General features: G+C 40.2%; 1 protein-coding gene across 1 annotated transcript in view; it reads left to right on the top strand.

Annotated features, from left to right (window-relative positions):
• Positions 1–18,294, top strand: part of SND1 (staphylococcal nuclease and tudor domain containing 1) — a 426,272-nt gene that overhangs the window by 47,025 nt on the left and 360,953 nt on the right. Inside the window, exons 8-10 of the mRNA XM_040472057.1 lie at positions 160–266; positions 2,548–2,638; positions 15,528–15,641. Coding sequence (XP_040327991.1) covers positions 160–266; positions 2,548–2,638; positions 15,528–15,641 — 312 coding nt within the window. The remainder of the gene's footprint in view (positions 1–159; positions 267–2,547; positions 2,639–15,527; positions 15,642–18,294) is intronic.

The raw sequence follows: 18,294 nt of genomic DNA, 5'->3' as shown, positions 1-18,294 counted from the left end.
TTCCTTCCTTCCTTCCTTCCTTCCTTCCTTCCTTCCTTCCTTCCTTCCTTCCTTCCTTCCTTCTTCAGTGAGCTGCAGTATAAATTGTGGCTGTTAATTTCAGAAGTCTAGAGAAATGGATTCTCTTACGCCTGCCTTCTCATGTGCCTTGTTTTTCAGAATGGCAACATCACAGAGCTCCTCCTGAAGGAAGGTTTTGCACGCTGTGTGGATTGGTCGATTGCAGTTTATACTCGGGGAGCAGAAAAGCTGAGGGCAGCTGAGAGGTAAGGTCTGTTAGGGAAGCCTTCTAGCCCAGGGATCTTATTTAGGATTTTTAGGGAAAGAAACCTAGTGGTCTTTTCTCCCCTATCTCTATGTCAGTATTTGTTACATTTCAGTAATGGATTAAGGAAATTCCACAAAAGGGTAGGATCTTACAGAGGAGTGGTTTACTTATAAGTCTTTAGTTGTCTGATTCACTGCTATACATTGAGGGCCTAGATTTTCACTTAGAAACTGTTCTTCACCAGATTTGCTGCTTTAATGTTTTTGGGTCACTTTTTGTCCAAGCATCTCACTTAAATTCTGGATTTTAGGCATTTGGAATGAAATAGCTTGAGGCTCGTTTGAAGATGATGCAGTCACTTACTGGCTGCTACCTAACACTCAGGCTGGAGCCAGGGGTATGATGGAAACATAGAGCCTGTGGGTCCTAAAACAGGACCGTTCAGTGTTGTTATGAAGCCTCATGCCCTCATTTATTGAAGCACGTGTCAATTAAAAATGCTAATGCAACTATGAGATACTGTTGTCATGTTTTCAGCTTGGTGCCTCATGGTTAAAGCAGATGTAGAAGAAACTTATTTCCAGGAAAATAATAGTCGATATTCCAAAGATTAGGTGGCTGTTTCAAGTATTGAGGTCAAGAATTTCTGGGCGTAGGTGAATTTCATTCACTTGACAGGGTAAATGGAAGACCATGAAGCAGGTAGCAAGAGTAGGTGAATAGAGATGATATTTGGGGAAAGTCCTGGCCACCATCTCCCAGGGTGCATTTAAGCAGAACACCACCAACCACTGATGCCAATGATTCACTCTCAAGGTGTGTTGTATGGCTTGTTTCAGAATCATAGAATTATAATGGTCTGGATAACTTTACATTTTTGGCCTTTGAGGTACACAGCTCAGAGGTACGCAAGAACATGAATTGTATGACCATAATTTTCTTCCCTTGGATCTTTCATATCCTTCTTTGCCTATAAGCAGAAATACTTGTAACTTTTTATAAAAGTAGATTTTAATCTGGGCCATTAGATATGGCATATCTGATTTAAAAACACCATGGTTCTATAAAATTTTTTTAGTCTTTACGTTCTACAGCTAAATTCAAAAGATAAAATACTCTTACAAATAGAGCTTTCCAAATACCTCTATTCTGTGATGCTCAGAATTTTTTTTTTGTTTTCAGAAAACCCTGTAAATCCATTATTCTAAATACAATTTTTGTTGATAATTTTTTTTTGCATTAAGTTCCTGCCTCTCTTTGAAGAAAGTGAGTACAATGGCAGTAGTATCTACATGTTTTATAACATCTGTAGATTTTATGGATTTTTAAGAGGGCACATCATTAAAAAATAGGTTTAGACTAAGGAATGCAAATCATATTTCAATAATATGTGATTACTTGCCTGCTGTTTTGCATGCTGTATTTGACTTGCTTGCATTGTTAAATCTCTATCAAAGTATTTTATGTATTTTACAGCTACTACATGCTACTTTGTCTTTTTCTCCTTTTAGTGCTTCTTTTAAAAAGTGGCAGTACTGTTATCAGAAATAATCATTCCTTTCCCTTTGACCTGTATCCGTTTATTTGTAAAGACTTGTCATTACAAAACACAAAAAGCTTATTTGTAAATCTAGCTGTTCATTGGCTTTAAAAAATTTTTGCACATATTCCATTTCCCTCTCTTAGCCTGACTGAAAAAATGCCTGATGGTTTTAGTACCATAAAACAGATTTTAGCCAGCAAGTTTTTGCACTTTTGTCAGTGAACTCCTAGTGGATTTTTATCCCTTTTCTTACTCTTCAGATGTACTACAAAGGTGATTTGGTTAGCTGATAGTCTTTTTTAAAATTCAAATGGAAATTGAGCAGGCCTATGCTTTTTAAAAAAATACATTTGTTTGTTTGGATGTGGGTGTTCTTCCCACTTGAGAGCAGTTGCTCTGTGTTTGTCATTCCAGTGCGTGGCATTTACTAGTCACAGAGGAGATGCTAGATAAGCTAAAGAGCTAATTCAAGGTGGACTTGTACTGTCCGGTTTAGAAAGGCTGCACAGCTAGATCCCGGTCAGCCAGCCAGGGGCGTGTATGTCTTGGATGCCAGTTGCGGTACACTTTCTTGTTGCTTTCATACTCTGTTCTGGTTTGACCGGTGGCCTTGCCCTTGGGTGTCGTGTCTCTGAGTTAGAGAAGGATGCTGTACTCTTTGCTCCCGTGGTGATGGTGGGTTCCATTTGCTGACCTATTCTGTCTGAATGATGTGCATCCTTGTTTTTGTTGCCAGGTTTGCCAAGGAACGCAGGCTGAGAATATGGAGAGACTATGTGGCTCCTACTGCTAATTTGGACCAAAAGGACAAGCAGTTTGTTGCCAAGGTGAGTCATTCTCAGCGTCTTGAGATGCATAGTGGACATTGTCAGGCTAGTGACAATACAGTGATCTCTGAACCATCAAGCCAGGCCTGGAAGCATTTCTGTTTTAAGGCAAGCCAGTGGTGTGTGGATTGTGTGTGTAAGGGTTGTGTACATGCATGTGTTTATTGCAGGGGAATTAGAAACCATAAGAACTTGTCATAAATTTGCATAACTTCATTAGGGGTTCATGAGTTAAAGTTGTGGACATTGCCACCTTGAAAGATCGCTCATATTGTAGGGCTTCTATATACCTAGCAAATGGCTTTCTCTTAGAGTTCCCATGTCAAAGTGTGTGTGACCTCAGGTTTCTCTTCTTTCTGTTTTGGGACTCTCGTGGTTTTGAGTTTTTTCTCATGTGATGTTTTTTTCCAGAGAGCTCTCCTGAAGTGTCCTGGGATGGATTCCTTTGACAGGAACTAGTGCTACTCAGTAGATTGTTTGGGTCCATCAGCAGTGCTGAGTGTTTTCTTCATTGCTGGCTTTGGTACCATGAGTGGTAGACCTGTTTTCCTCACTTTACCAAAGTGCTGTCATGTTTTCCAATCTATTTTTACTTTTGGCAAGAGATGCTTTAAGCTTTGTTTTCCTGAACTAAAAGAAGTTAATTAACATATCTATATCTGCTGAGAGGTGGCTGTCCCAAATGAGTTGAAGATGGAATACCACTAGGTGGCACTGTCAGCCTAAAAAATCCAGGTCTGGTTTCTCTTAGAATGGTCAAATTTTAACAGTCTCTGAGGAATTGGCTGAATTTCTTCACTTTCTTTTTTATGATGCCCAAAGCAATAAGTCACAGAGTGCTCAAGTGGCTTCCTTCCTTCTTGTCGTAGGTGGTCTCCAGGCAGCTGTCAGGTTAACCATAATTGGGTCTTTGAGACCTAAGCATAATTAGGTCTTTTATCCTATTTAGGGAAAAGTTCCTGGTTGGAGACTCCCCCATACATCTTCCAAGTCTTGGTACAGACCAAAATGAACTCCTGCTTCCTTTCTGTGTGAGGACCGCACTAGCTTGGAAACTTGGACATGGCTGGCTGTTCCACCTAATTGGAACTACTTGGTTTTGCTTATGTTTCCTGTCATCTGTTCTAAGACTGTAGCTACACGGTGAAAGGGCGATCATTCACTCAGCAAGGGAGGCATGTCTTCTGTTTTTCACCATCATCACTCTGAGAGGGTCTGATATTTGTGATATAGATGAGGCTTAGGAGGGTCCCCGTATCTTGTACTGTCCCTGCTAGACCCTCTTCAGTTGAAACTGAGTTTATAGCGGGGTGTCTGGGTGGCTCAGTCGGTTAAGTGTCCAACTTTGGCTCAGGTCATGATCTCATGGTTCGTGAGTTCGAGCCCCACGTCAGGCTCTGTGCTGACAGCTCAGAGTCTGGAGCCTGCTTTGGATTCTGTGTCTCCTTGTCTCTCTGTCCCTCCCCTGCTCGTGTTCTGTCTCTCTGTCTCTCAAAAATAAATAGACATTAAAAAACAAAAAAGAAACTGAGTTTTTAAGAGAAACCCAGAAAATTTTGCAGGGTTTTAGGCCTTTGGTGGTCAAGGTACTAATGCATTGCTGAAAAAAGAAATTTGAAAGAGTAGATGATTGAGTCAGTAGCTTTGTATTTTTCTTAAATATGGCTTTATTGGTAACTAGAGAAGAGCTGGCACATTTTCTCCTGGTTGTTTTTTTTGTTTTATTTTTTGTTTTTGTTTGTTTATTTGTTTTAATCTAGGATCCCAGGATATGTATATATGTTTTGTTTTAAAACAGAGTGAGGCTTTCTTCGTTACAATGAAGTTTCATTTGTTAAAATGTTGAGTAGAGGAAATTGCCTCTAAAAACCATCTGAGGGTTAAGGGGAATAGCCATTCCCCTGTAAGTATCTTTAATATAAATTTAGGTCATTTGGATATAGGCCTGCTTCTAGAGTAGAGAGAGAAATGTAGGTAGGTAGGTAGGTAGGTAGGTAAATGGTTTCAAAACTTATTGAGTTTTAGAAATTCTTCAGCATTATTATTATTTTTTTAAATAGAAAGCATAAAAAGGAGAAGGAAAAACACTCATACTAGATGAAACTACTATCACACAGACTTTTTTTTTTTAAGTTGATTATACTGTTTATCCCAGCGGTTGACAGATGATGGCCCATGGGCCAAGCCTGGCCCTCCACTTGTTTTTGTATGGTCTGTGAAGTATGGGTGGATTTTACGTCAAAAAAAAATGTTTTGTGGCACATGAAAATTATATGAAATTTAAATTTCAGTGACATGAATACATTGGAACATAGCCATGTCTGTCCATTTCCATGTTGTCTGTAGCTGTTTTTGTAATACAGTGGCAGAGGTGAGTAGTTGTGACAGAGACCAGAATCATCTGCAACGCCTAAAATATTTGATATCTGGCCCTGTACAGAAAAGTGTGCTGACCCTTGATCTTTCCCAGTCCTATTTGTAATGCCTTGATAGGATATAAGGCGCTTGAGCCAGAATGTAAATCAAGGCATTGCTTCTTTCATCAAGAAAAGCTTGCTACAGAAAAAATATCAGCAATGTTCTCAGTGATGTGGTTGATTTATGTTCTGGTACAAGCTCCTACTCTCATTGCAGGCTGGCAACCACTTTTGAGTAGTACTGAGCTATATTCTTTTGTATATAATTTTTAAGTTTTTATACTTTTATTTTTAATGCATAAAAGTTTAAAGAACTCTGTGGCTTATTAAGAAATGTACTAGTCTGTTTTCCTTTTTCTTGAGGCAGCCATTTTCAGTTCTTGGCTAGTCCATATCTTTGAATGAAATGTTTATGTTGCCTTCTTAATTTTTCAGTTTTAGGCACAACCCTTTTCCTTCATACCGTGGAAGATGAGGATTCACATGGGTGTGCATGTATTTTTCCTTAATCCTTGCAATAGGACTATATTCTAATGCTGGTTCAATGTTTACTTTGCAAATGCTAATAACTACTGAGTCCTATAGCATATTGTGGCTACTTTTCATTTTCTGCAGAACTTTTTGTTTGCCCTGGATTTAATAATTTTAAAAGTTTGTTTTTTTTATAAACTTATTAATTCAACCCCTAGACTCTACCTAAATCTTCTCTAAAGACATTGATTCAGCCTGTTAATTTTATCTTTTTCAGTTACATTTTCCAGGAACCTTGTGACCTATACCAATCTGGACTAGTTGTTTTGTTCTTCTTCTCACTGTTCTGGAGCTGTCATCTTTGGATATCTTCACCATTTGCCTCTGAAACCATTCTGATTTCTCCTCCTCAGATGATTTGGTTTTTCTTTCCGCAAGGTCTTAGCACTTGCTTTTTTATCCTGAAATTTCTCAGTGGTGCACTGTTTTATCCATGTGTGAGCGTATTCTTTTTAGTTTTAGCTCTTTGTGTCTGGTCTGGGAACTTTAACTATTTTGTTGTTGATTTCCAACTAGCTTCTCTGCTATTTTCTAGTACTCCTGTTTGGATTTTTGACTTTGTTGACTGGTCGTCTAATTTTTGCCTCCTGTTTTCATCTTTGTCTTTTCTTCTTCCTAATTTCTTCGTATTTACCTTTTAGCCCTGCTACCAAATGTTTTCTTTATGATACTGTATTTTAAGACCTTTCTGGTCTTGCTTCTCTGAATGGCTCTCATTTTTATTGAAATGTAGTTGGCATACAGTATTATATTAGTTTCAGGTATATAACATAGTGATTCAATAGTTGTATACATCAGTGCTTACTGTGATAAGAGTAGTTACCATCCATCATCATATGAAGTTATTACAACATTATTGACTATATTTCCTATGCTGTACTTTCTATACTCATTATTTATTTCTTTTATAACCTCAAGTTTGTACCTCTTAATCCTTTTCACCTATTTTGCCTTTACCATTTCCCTTACTTTCCCTTACATTACCCTCTGGCAACCACCAACTTGTTCTCTGTATTTATGAGTCTGTTTCTGTCTTGATTGTTTGCTTGTTCACTTGTGGTTTTTTTTGTTTGTTTGTTTGTCTTTTTAGATTCAATCTAAAAAGCGAAATCATATTGTACTTGTATTTTTCTAACTGTTTCATTTAGCGTGATACCCTCTAGATCCATTCATGTTGTTGTGAATGGCCAGATTTCACTCCTTTTTATGGTGTAGTAATATTCCACATCATATATATAGTGTGTATATATATATATATATGTATACATATATATATGTGTGTGTGTATGTATATATATATATATATATATATATATATTTCTCTCACATCTTTATCCATTCATCTATCAGTGGGCACTTAGGTTGCTTCTATATCTTGGCTGTTATAAAGCTGCAATAAGCAGGAGCGCATATATCTTTTCAAATTAGTGTTTTTATTTTCTTTGAGTAAATAGCCAGACATGGAATTACTGGGTTGTATGGTATTTCTAGTTTTGATTTTTTTTTTTGAGGACCCGCCATACTGTTTTCCACTGTGGCGGCACCAATTTACATTCCCACCACTAATGCACGAGGGTTCCCTTTCCTCTGCATCCTCTCCAACATTTGTTATTTCTTGCCTTTTTTTTTTTTTAATGTTTACTTATTTGTGACAGAGAAAGAGAGAGAGAGAGAGAGAGAGACAGACAGACAGAGCATGAGCGGGGGAGGGGCAGAGAGAGAGGGAGACAGAATCCGAAGCAGGCTCCAGGCTCTGAGCTGTCAGCACAGAGCGGAACTCACAGACCGTGAGATCATGACCTGAGCTGAAGTCGGACGCTCAACCGACTGAGCCATCCAGGCGCCCCACCCCCCCTTGTCTTTTGATACTAGCCATTCTGACAGGTGTGAGGTAATATCTCATTGTAGTTCTGATTGGCATTTTCCTGGTGATGAGTGATGTTGGGCATCTTTTCATGTGTCTGTTGGCCATCTGTATGTCTTCTTTGGAGAAATGTTGTTCGAGTCCTCTGCCCATTTTTAATTTTTTTTTTTTTTTTTCCAACGTTTTTATTTATGGGACAGACAGAGACAGAGCATGAACGGGGGAGGGGCAGAGAGAGAGGGAGACACAGAATCGGAAACAGGCTCCAGGCTCTGAGCCATCAGCCCAGAGCCCGACGCGGGGCTCGAACTCACGGACCGTGAGATCGTGACCTGGCTGAAGTCGGACGCCCAACCGACTGCGCCACCCAGGCGCCCCTCTGCCCATTTTTAAATTGTATTATTTTTTGGTGTTGAATTCTATGGAGTTCTTTATATATTTTGGATATTAATCCCTTATCAGATATTTTATTTGCAAATACCTTCTCTTGTTTGGTACTTTGCCTTTCCATTTTCTTGATGATTTCCTTTGCTATGTAAAAAGCTTTTTAACTTGATGTAGTCCCAATAGTTTGTTTTGCTTTTGTTTCCAATGCCTGAGGAGACAGATCCAGAGAAAAATACTGCTAAGGTTGATGTCCAAGAGATTACTGTGTGTGTGTGTGTGTGTGTGTGTGTGTGTGTGTGTGTGTGTTTTAGACTTTTATGGTTTCAGGTCTTCCATTTAGGTCTTTAATCTATTTTGAGTTTATTTTTGTGTGTAGTGTAAGGAAGTGGTTTAGTTTCATTCTTTTTGCATGTAGCTGACCAGTTTTTCCAACACTGTTTACTGAAGAGACCATCTTTATTGTATGTTCTTTTTTCCTTTGTTGTAGATTAATTGATCACATAAGCATGAATTTATTTTGGGGCTCTTTATTCCATTCTGTTGATTTATGTGTCTATCTTGTTATTTTTTAATAGTAATATCACTTCTTCCAGAGATAAAATATCTTCTATTAACTTTCTGAGGAATTAATTATAATTTTTTGAAAATTTTCCTTGCATAGTCTATATTTTCCATGTTATTTTTAATTCTCTTCGGTTATTTTGGTCTCTTATTTTTCATATTAGAGGCTTTCCTTAGATGCCTGGTGATCTTTGGTTATCTTTCTTATTTAAGAATGAGGTCTCAAACACTGGGCTAAAATTAGTGAACCTATATATGGGATTTATGGTATATATCTTAAAATCCAGGTGCTTCTTACATAAACCAAGTCTAGGTTTTGGTCCCATTTTCATCTCTACTTGAGATTCCTGATTTGACAGTTTCTTTGTCTTGGTGGGTGGGGGAAGTCTGCAGTATAAATCAGGTTGGCTATTATGTTTTCTTATCACTGGCTCAGGATTTAGCTTTTGTGAATCTGTGAAGTCTGTTACCACTCATCCATCTGCTTTCTAGCTTCCAGTGTTTTGTTGCCATATTCTTTTCTCCCATTATATTTGTCCTATTGGACTTAGGGCCAACAACAACAACAAAATCCCTTTATTTTTGTTTAAAGGTATTTAGGGAGGGCGCCAAAGTAAATGTTTGAGCTTGCTTTAGTTTGTTCATAATGTTCCATTGTGAGCCTGCATAATTTATGTAACCAGTCCCCAATAGGTCGATATTCATATAGTGTATAATTTTTCCATTATTTAGAAAATGGAATAAATCTCTATGTAAATGGCAATTATTTCCATAAGAATGTTTTGCAGCATATTTGCCAAATAGTTTTCTAGGAATGTTAACCATGTATTGCCCTATGTGTGTTCATTTTCTAATATGTTGTAGAACATAGGTTGACCAATTTTTTCTTAAAGGACCATATAGTAAATATTTTACATTTGGTGGGCCACGTAGTCTCTGTTGAAACTATGCGACTTTGCTACCATAGCGAGAAAAGAGGCTAGAGACAGTAGTATGTGAGTGAATGGGCCTGGCTATGTTCTAATAAAACTTTATGTTCAACAGCAGGCAGTGGGCTAGATGGCCCTTGGGCCATAGTTTGCCATCCTCTGTTGTAGAGCACGGGATACTACCTTATAGCCAGTAGGAAAAAAAGTGATTTGCAATTCTTTTCATAACCTAGAATCCAGTGGTTTTGTAGTCATATACCTGATTTAAAATGTCTGTTAATACTGTGCTACTTTTTCAAGAGAACCTAGAGGTGTCCTAAGGTGCCCTGGGACTTCACAAACACTCTGACCGTCCTACAAGTTTTTGCTAAAGGATATTTCTCTGAGGCTCATGTGACTGTAAGGCCTGAACAAATCATGGTCCTCTCTTTCGCAGTCGCTTGCCCTGTCCCCTAGAAGTTAATTGTATACGGAGCAGCTAAATAGCCTGAAAAGCCTGCAAAAGGTAACCTGAACTCTTGAACTGGGTGCCTCTCAGGTCCTGTAGGTGATTTTGGGAACTGATGCTGTAGATGAGATGTGCTGGCCAAGAGTCTCACTTCTGAGAAACTTGAAACTCAACGAAGTATTGTCTTGATACATGGTGTCTACTGAAAGAATGTGTTCCATCCTCTGCTTAAACTGTGTCACTTTTTAGGGAAGGAAATGCAAGCGAGGGCTCTCCTTGTCTCTCCAGGTTAGCAGAGAAGCATGTTCACTTCACAGCGATTAGCTGAGCCTGCTTGAGACTTTTGTGCCTGTCGTGGCTTGCCAGTTTCCTGCCTGCCTTCCCTGTGGCGTTTTAGCTGATCTGTGCTGTTTGTAGCCATATGGTCCCCTGAGCACGTGGCTTGGCTTCCCTGTCCCTGCTGCTGGATTCTTGGGCCTTGCTGATTTTATAGACCTGAATAACACTCAGGGTGGTGGCAGGGCTGGGGAGTGACAGCATGTCTTCAGGAGGTGGAGTCTTCTCACTGCCCTGCCTGGTTAGAGGACTCTTGCTCAGTTCTCTTACCAAGTGATTGGTTAGAGCCCTTCTGCTTTGGGAAGAAGCAGAAGAATGAGAAGTGGTTCCTGCTTTCAAGGAGCTTGCCCTCTAGGGCTCCATCTGGGAGATTACTCTAAGTAGTTAACTGTCTGGACTTGTGGCCATGTGCAGTTTTGGAGGTCAGGTTGAAGCTATGCATGGATGCACACAGTGGACTCTAGGACTTACTTGGTGTGGCCCCGATAGCTTTTTGCTGTGCTTCTAGTCCTAGCTCTGAATGGAGTTCACTATCATGTCTCTCGGAGATGGTTTTTAAGCCAAGACACCTTTTAATATTTTTGGCATTATTTAGACTCTTCTGTTATGTTTGCATTTGGTAATGTGATGAGAATTTCCTGGGCTTCGGCCATAGGGCTTTCAGGTGAAGAGGAAGTTCTGGGGATGGTTTGGTTTGGAAGGTGACCTCTGCACCAAAAAGAGATCAAGACTTGGTTTGTAGCTTGCATTAGTAAACTGATTTGCTGATAAGAAAATAAAAATTGAATTAGAAAAGATTTGTAAAAAACACTTACCTGGCCTTTTCAATTCAATAAAATAAAAAATTTTATTTTTTAAAACAAGTTTTAGATTCACAGAAAAATTGAACAGATGGGGCAGAGTTCCCACATTACCTCTGCCCTCATCCCAGTTTGCTCTGCTCCCTGACAGGAGTATGGTGCAGCTATTATCATTAGCATACCGGTATTGGTATGTTATTATCAACTGAGGTCCATACTTTAGTCGGATTTCTTTAGTTTTTCTCTAATCTCTATTTTTCTCTTCCAGAATCTCCTCTACCATGGCACACTCAATTTAGTTGTCATGTTTTGTTAGGCTCCTTTTGGATGTGGCAGTCCCTCGGACTTCCCTTCCTTTTTTTTTTTTTTTTTAATGTTTATTTATTTTTGAGAGAGAGAGAGAGAGCAAGCGAGGGAGGGGCAGAGAGCTTCAAGCAGGCTTCTGTGCTGAAAGCACAGAGCCCGACGTGGGGCTCAAACTCCCAAATTGTGAGATCATGACCTGAGCCCAAGTCTGATGCTTAACTAACTGAGCCACCCAGGTGCCCTGGACTTCTTTTGCTTTTGATGACCGTGACAGTTTTGAGAAGTGCTGGGCGGACATGTTGAAGAGTGCCCCATCTATTGGAATCTGTCTGATGCCTGGTTTCCTTTTAAGTATTTGCTATTGACTAGTCTGCTTGCTCATGCTCAGGTGCCTGGAATTATTTGTATCAAGACATTGTCATGCTTAGTATTTTGTCAAGGGTACAGGCTGGCAGCTGTACCCTTCTGGGGAACAGCTCCAGGCCACTGCTGTAACAGTTGTGGCGTACTTTTAGTCGCTTCCTTTTAGTTGCTTCCGGTGCTGCTTCAGTTGTGTTTCCATGATTAGCTTTGGGGAGATGAGACCTAGCATACAGCCGTAGGGAGTAGGAGAAGCAGCCCAGTGTCATGATTTCAGATTTGGTGTCCCATTCTCAGTGGCCCCGTCAAAGCCGTTCCTTGGTGGCATCCATAGAAGCCCCAGTGTACGCCGATGGTCCTTTTATTTTTGTCCAGCACTGATAATTTAGGCAGCTTTGGGAGTATTGGTAGTTGCGTTTGGGGAGCTATTCTGAGGATCTCTGAAGCTCAGGAAACTGTTGGCTCTTTTTGCTCATTTTATATATGCTGCAGGGGTTTACGAAGCTGAACAGTAGTTTCTTGGCCTCCCAGTGAGCACGGTGGACAGGCTCTGCAGATGGGGAGTGTGGCAGCAGGCCAGAGATGGGAATGGATGTCGCTTGCCCCTGACAGAACTCTGCAGTTGTCTTGACTTGTGGCAGCCCTTAGCCTACACTCATCATCATTAAGCCACTCATTTTTTCCTTTTACAGTTGGGACTTCAAGAAATGGAGACACTGGGTTTAGGTCTAGTGTTTCGAGTCCAGCTAGTGACTTTGTGCAGACTTCTGCACCTGTCCCTTAGGTTATCTCCTGGAGTGTGTGGTATGGTAGGTGTGTATAGGGGTGGGCTGAGTAAGGATCTATTGGCTTGTGGAGAGAGTGAGCGATGTAGACATACATGGACTTATCCAGGTGAAAAGCACTGCAAGATATATCACGGTTATAAATGCGGTCTGCAACGGTGCTGATGAGTAGGCTTTGAACAGTAATCCACTCTGCATTTTACTTATTGCACAGTACGTGACTATAACCACTATTTTATTGCTTCTTCCATGTCTCTGCTCAGGAGCTGCTTGTTCTCTGGACAGTAATGACACAATTTAAAGAGGAATAAAAAGTCGTAAGCCTCACTTATACACACATGGGCACACACACACATGCACTCACCACACACCTCTTCATCCAAAAGCCGGGCCTCGTTCAGTTGCCAGCATCAGAGCGTGCAGTTCCTGAAGAGGAGGTTTCTAATCAGGGAGATGCCGAGCAGAGAGGCTGTTGCCGAGGCCTGAAATTTACAGCTCTAAGAATCCATTTGCTGCCGCTGCTGCTAAACATTATAAGGGGTGACGAATGCCAGTAACTTATCACAGGGGTACGCTTAGATCTTCACGTTTATAATCGGGGTGAAGATGTGAGCACTACGATGCTTTTCCTGGTTTTATTCCTCTCTGAGCACAACTAGGGGGTGGGGAATGTCTAGATATTTCTCACATCTTGATTATGGGAATTTCCCTATGTTTTTGGCACTTGATAATTTAATAAGAGTTTTGGTGGGAGAGGAATGTGTAGCTCTGTCCATCATTGAGATTTAGCAAATACTGTGAGGTGTGCATTGGAGATGGTGGTCCTGTACTTTTGAGGGAGGAGCAGTGTTGATTTGCTATACTAGCTACTTTGCTTGGTGTGGCTTTATGGAATTTTTCTTCTCTTTGGTTTGAAGGTAGGATAGCAGAATAGCATGTATCTTGGATTCTTTGGCCCATGAATGTTTTATCATCCATTTTATGATACTTCTCCTTTTACCCAAATGTGGGATTTTGAAGAATAGAGAAATCATTAGCTGTGGTCTGTCTCTTTTGTGCAGTTGTCCAAGCTGCTACTGGTGCCTTTAGGGAGTGGGAGGAAGATTCCATTGTGATGGGCATTTTTGCTTGGCATTAATGTCTAGATGGCAATGGGAAGGTGTGTTTTTTCTTTCTGTTAGTGAATCTGTATTTTTGGTTGTACCTTCTGGGCTGTTTTCTAAGTCCTACATGATTGGGCTGGTGTAAGGGGCTCTTTGATTTGGAGGGTCCTATAGACGTTGGTACCACCCATACGCAGGTAACCAGCCCTGACCTTGTGGTCCTCATGTCACCCACCACAGCTCATGCTTTTGATTGCCTGGGGACTTGACTAATTTTTTCTGGCCAGGTGAGTTTTGGGTTCTGGCTGTCTGGGTTTTAGTGTTTAGCCTTTGCTATTCTCAGATCTATCAGAAAGGTTAAAGCAGAATGGCTGTGGCAATTTTAGACTAGCTTTTCTAGTCTAACTAACCTACTAACTAACTAACTAACCTACATTGAGGTTTGCAAGTTAATCTTATGTACTTGAAAATTAAAAATACCCTCTCTCCTAATCTACACTGTTGGTTCTCAGACCTTTCATTACTCTCTGATCACTGGCCTGTTTTTCCCTACACTTGCTGCTCATTACTTATGGTAGAACCTGGGGATGCCCTCCGATCTGCCAGTCATAGTCAGCCTTCCATGGACTACAGCTTGATTCCAACTGTCATCTTTCTTTTTTCATTCATTCTGTCTGATGGTGCTTTTTTCCTGCTATTTCCTGTCATGTATAATTTCTCACTTGGTTCAGATTGTTCGTTAAATCAGTCTTTTCTTTCTGGTATGTGGTTGGTTGGTTCTTTGGAACAGCCATTTTTTGGGGGTGGGGGGCAGGAGTCTGAAAGTGAATGGGTGTATTCTGTTTTAAAAGATATGAAGCCTTCTAGAGAATAGTGAGGGCTCTTTTAGGATACTTATCAGTGTGATATCCACCATAGCAAAGGCGAGTCTAGCTCCTTTTGTTTCTTGCTTGAAAGAGGAGGGAAATTTTGCGAGTCTGCCCTCACTGTGGCACCTGACCCTGTAGTTTGTTCAGCTGCCTGTTGGCTCCTGATGGGGCCTGATTGAAGCCTGGAAGAGTTGGTTTTGATTCTGCAGACAAAGTGGATGGTGACAGTGATATGTAGTCAATAGCTACCTTGTAAAAAAGTATTACTGGTTTAAAAAACAAACAAACAAACAAAATAAAAACCCCCAAAAAACCCTGAATAGCCTTGTAACAACAGGCTCTGAATATAATCAGGTGAATTGTAGACCACTAGCTGAATTACGGGTTCTAGTTGTAACCCTGATGTGATCCTAGGCCAGTTTCAGTGCGATTTTATTCTGTACACTTTGGTGGAATGTTCTAATCTCCTCAGAGGAATATTTGTGCTTTTGCACTTTGAATAGATATCTTTGGAAGTTACCCAAGAGTGGAAGTTAATCTTTTTTAGCTGAGAGTGGGCTCCAGTGTTTCTGATACTGGGGTCTAAAACAAAGTTGCCCATAGTAGTGCTCTGAAAAGTTGGCTTTTAGAGTAGTTGAAGTAATATATTAGCAATTTAATGTTTCTGCCCTGAGATTAACAGCTGAGCCTCTCCTTTACCATGCTGTGATGACAATTCTTTTTGCCCTTCACTTGCCTTTGATTTTTCTGCTCTTTTGGGGCATCCTGTTTTGGTTCCTACCTAGTGCTGATATCTTCTATCCAGCCCTTGCTTCGTTTCCTAGATTCACACTGAGTAAGGAATTTTGATTTTAGAATCTGTTTCAAGGAAAATCATGAATAACATGTAGAGACGAGATTTCCAGTTTGTAAGCTTTGTAGTTAACTACACGTCTTGGTCAGTTAACTTCCCGTCTTTGTGAATGATACAGATTTTGCCTCATAGAGAAATCATAATAAGGTCTTTGGGGACTGATAATTATAGCATTGTTCTCTCCAACATTGTTGTACCATGAAGAATGATATTGAAATGCCCCAAATGGCTATTGATCTGACTTTTCTCCTTGTGACTGTGGTGGGTCTTTCTCCTTAGCATGTGTGCTATGAGGTGGGCCATCTGAGCAGGTCTGAGCATTTTTGCTTCTTGCCCACAGGTGATGCAGGTGCTGAATGCAGATGCCATTGTTGTGAAGCTGAACTCTGGTGACTACAAGACCATCCACCTGTCCAGCATTCGACCACCGAGGCTAGAAGGGGAAAATACACAGGTGAGAATGGGGAAGGAGTGGAGCCTCTTTTCTTTTTTTTTTTTTTAAATTTTGTCTGTATTTTTTTTTTTTTTAGTTTTTTTTTTTTTTCAACGTTTATTTATTTTTTTGGGGACAGAGAGAGACAGAACATGAACGGGGGAGGGGCAGAGAGAGAGGGAGACACAGAATCAGAAACAGGCTCCAGGCTCTGAGCCATCAGCCCAGAGCCCGACGCGGGGCTCGAACTCATGGACCGTGAGATCGTGACCTGGTTGAAGTCGGACGCCCAACCGACTGCGCCACCCAGGCGCCCCTGGAGCCTCTTTTCAAAAATCAAAAGGAAGGAGCTGGAGAATACTTAAATATGGTACATATGTGTGAGAATGCTCACAGACGATATTTTAATTCTCCAAAGTATTATTTCCTAGTATCTGCAGCCTGGCTGGGCAGGTGTCAGTTTCTTCTGAACCACATTCACTGATCTGCTTTGTTTTGGGTGGGCATTGCTGGCATTCTGCTCTAAGGGGCTTGAGAGGGGTTAGGGCCAGGATACATGAGGTGGCAGTAAGTTTTGTTAACAAGATTTTCTTTGAGAATAAGGAGAGGAGAAGGTCCGTATCTCATGTGCATGAATGTAAGGCCTGTTTCTACTGGTCATTTTGATTTGAAAGTTCTGTATGTTTTTGTTCAGGGAAGAAATGAATCTTGGCGTATGTATTCTCTGGGGTCACCTGCTTCGTCTGTTGCAAGTGGTAACTGAAATTATTAGTTACACTGTTTTGTGCTATTTGTTGGATCTTTTGGCAGCAAAGGTGCTTCCCTAACCAATGTGTATGATTGGGGTATATCAATTTTGAGAAATACTTAGGAAGAAAACTATTGAGTTGGTAGTCTGCAGGCAGTTTTGCTGTAAATTTTCTGCTCATTTTCTTTCCATTGTTACGAGTGGTGAGAAGTTGGAGATACAGACTGAAGTTTTTGTTGAATTACTTGTTTGGTGATACCTTGTTTTTACAGACCACTTTCCAACTTTTATTTTTGCCTTCTCGTGAAACTACAGTGTGTAACTGGTTATAGAACTGGGTCCATTGTGAGAGCTGGTGCCACAGGCAGGTGTTTGGACAGTTTTCGGAAATTAAACACAGCATGGTTTACGTTAGTGCTCTGTGCTTTAATTTATCCCTTTTGTAGTTCTAAAGAGGAGAAATTTGCTTTTCTGATGTTTTGCACGGATACATGTCTTGGTGCATTTACAAGTTTAAATTCATGCCCTGTTTTCATTTGCATGAGAGTTTACAGACAGCCCATAAGAGTAAAATAAAAATATCGTGATTGTCTTTTGAATCTGATTGTGCATAAGAAACACATACAGGAGGGGTTCTTTGAATGTCTGGCCAATCAGTTCGTTCTCTCTTTTAGTCCCCCACAGAGGAGGCAATTTAATGCGGCAAATGGTATTGTGGTAAGGTTGAGAATTTAAATGCATGAAAGTCTAGAAATGCCAAAATAAGGTTCTCTCAGTAACTGTAGCTGTGCCTCATTGCACAGAGTAAATAGACATCTCCAGTTTTATCAGTATTGGGAGTACTCCACGATTCGCATCTGTGCCATGCAGTTGGAATTAAGGTTCCCACGGCAACCACAACTTTGAAATTCTTGAACGTTAATTTTTGTGCCTGCCTCATTGGCCAAAGCATTATGTTAATATAGACTGTGTAGCTGAATTTCAAGCAGGTTTTAGGAGGGTGGGGATGTTATAGCTCAGGTAAGGTAATAGCAGGTGTTCAGGAGTAGGAACTACTACTGAGAATTTTTAGCTTTTCCAGGAGCCTTTGGAACTCTTCAGGGGGTAATGGATGGATTTTTCCCTTAGCCTACTGGATAATGGGAAGTTGTTGGAATATATTCCCTAGTTTAGGCAGAGTCCTGTTTATAGAATTCCTTGTTCTTTACCAAGGAAGGTTATTTCTCACTTTGTGTTTAATTTTATTTTTAACTTCTGTTCACTCCAGAGATCTTACACCATTTTAAGGAAGTTTGAAGTAAGGCTTAGCTGTAAGAGTCTACAATATACGGCTTAGATGAAGTGAAGAATGATTTTTCTTATTTCTTCATTAAATTCCTTTCAAAGATTTTAATGAGGCAGTCACGTAAGAAATAAGTTAACATAATGCACTCTGAGTACATTGGCGGAGGGTGCCGTGAAGAACCCAGTTACAGTGGGCATTCGGGAGTCTCCCCAGGAGCAACTAGGGTTCCTCTCTTGAGTGTTCACGGATGAGAAGTTAGTGGATGGAAGAAAGGGCACTCTAGACCAACACCGACTGCTCCCTAGATCTATAATGCAAGCCACACAAATGAACTATATTTGTTATTTAAGATTATCTGGTAGCTATATTAAAACCATTAATTTTAATGCATTTTATTTTACCTGATATATCCAAAACAGTATTATTTCAACACTTAATGAATGGAAAAAGTTAATGAGAGGTTTTACTTAATTTGATATTTAGTAAGTCTTTGAAATCTGGGGTATAGTTTTATACTTGGAACACATTTCAGTTTGTTTTAGTGTATTTCTAGAGCTCAGTAGCCACCTGTTGGTAGTGGCTTCTTAGAATGGACAGCATGGATTGAGAAATTCAAATGAATGCCATTGATAAGTATTTAC

This window comes from Herpailurus yagouaroundi, unplaced genomic scaffold (assembly GCF_014898765.1).
Source record: "Herpailurus yagouaroundi ecotype Mexico unplaced genomic scaffold, PumYag 100, whole genome shotgun sequence".
Taxonomy (NCBI): Eukaryota; Metazoa; Chordata; class Mammalia; order Carnivora; family Felidae; genus Herpailurus; species Herpailurus yagouaroundi.
Note: the sequence above shows the minus strand (reverse complement) of the source record. Positions and strands in the feature narration are given on the sequence as shown.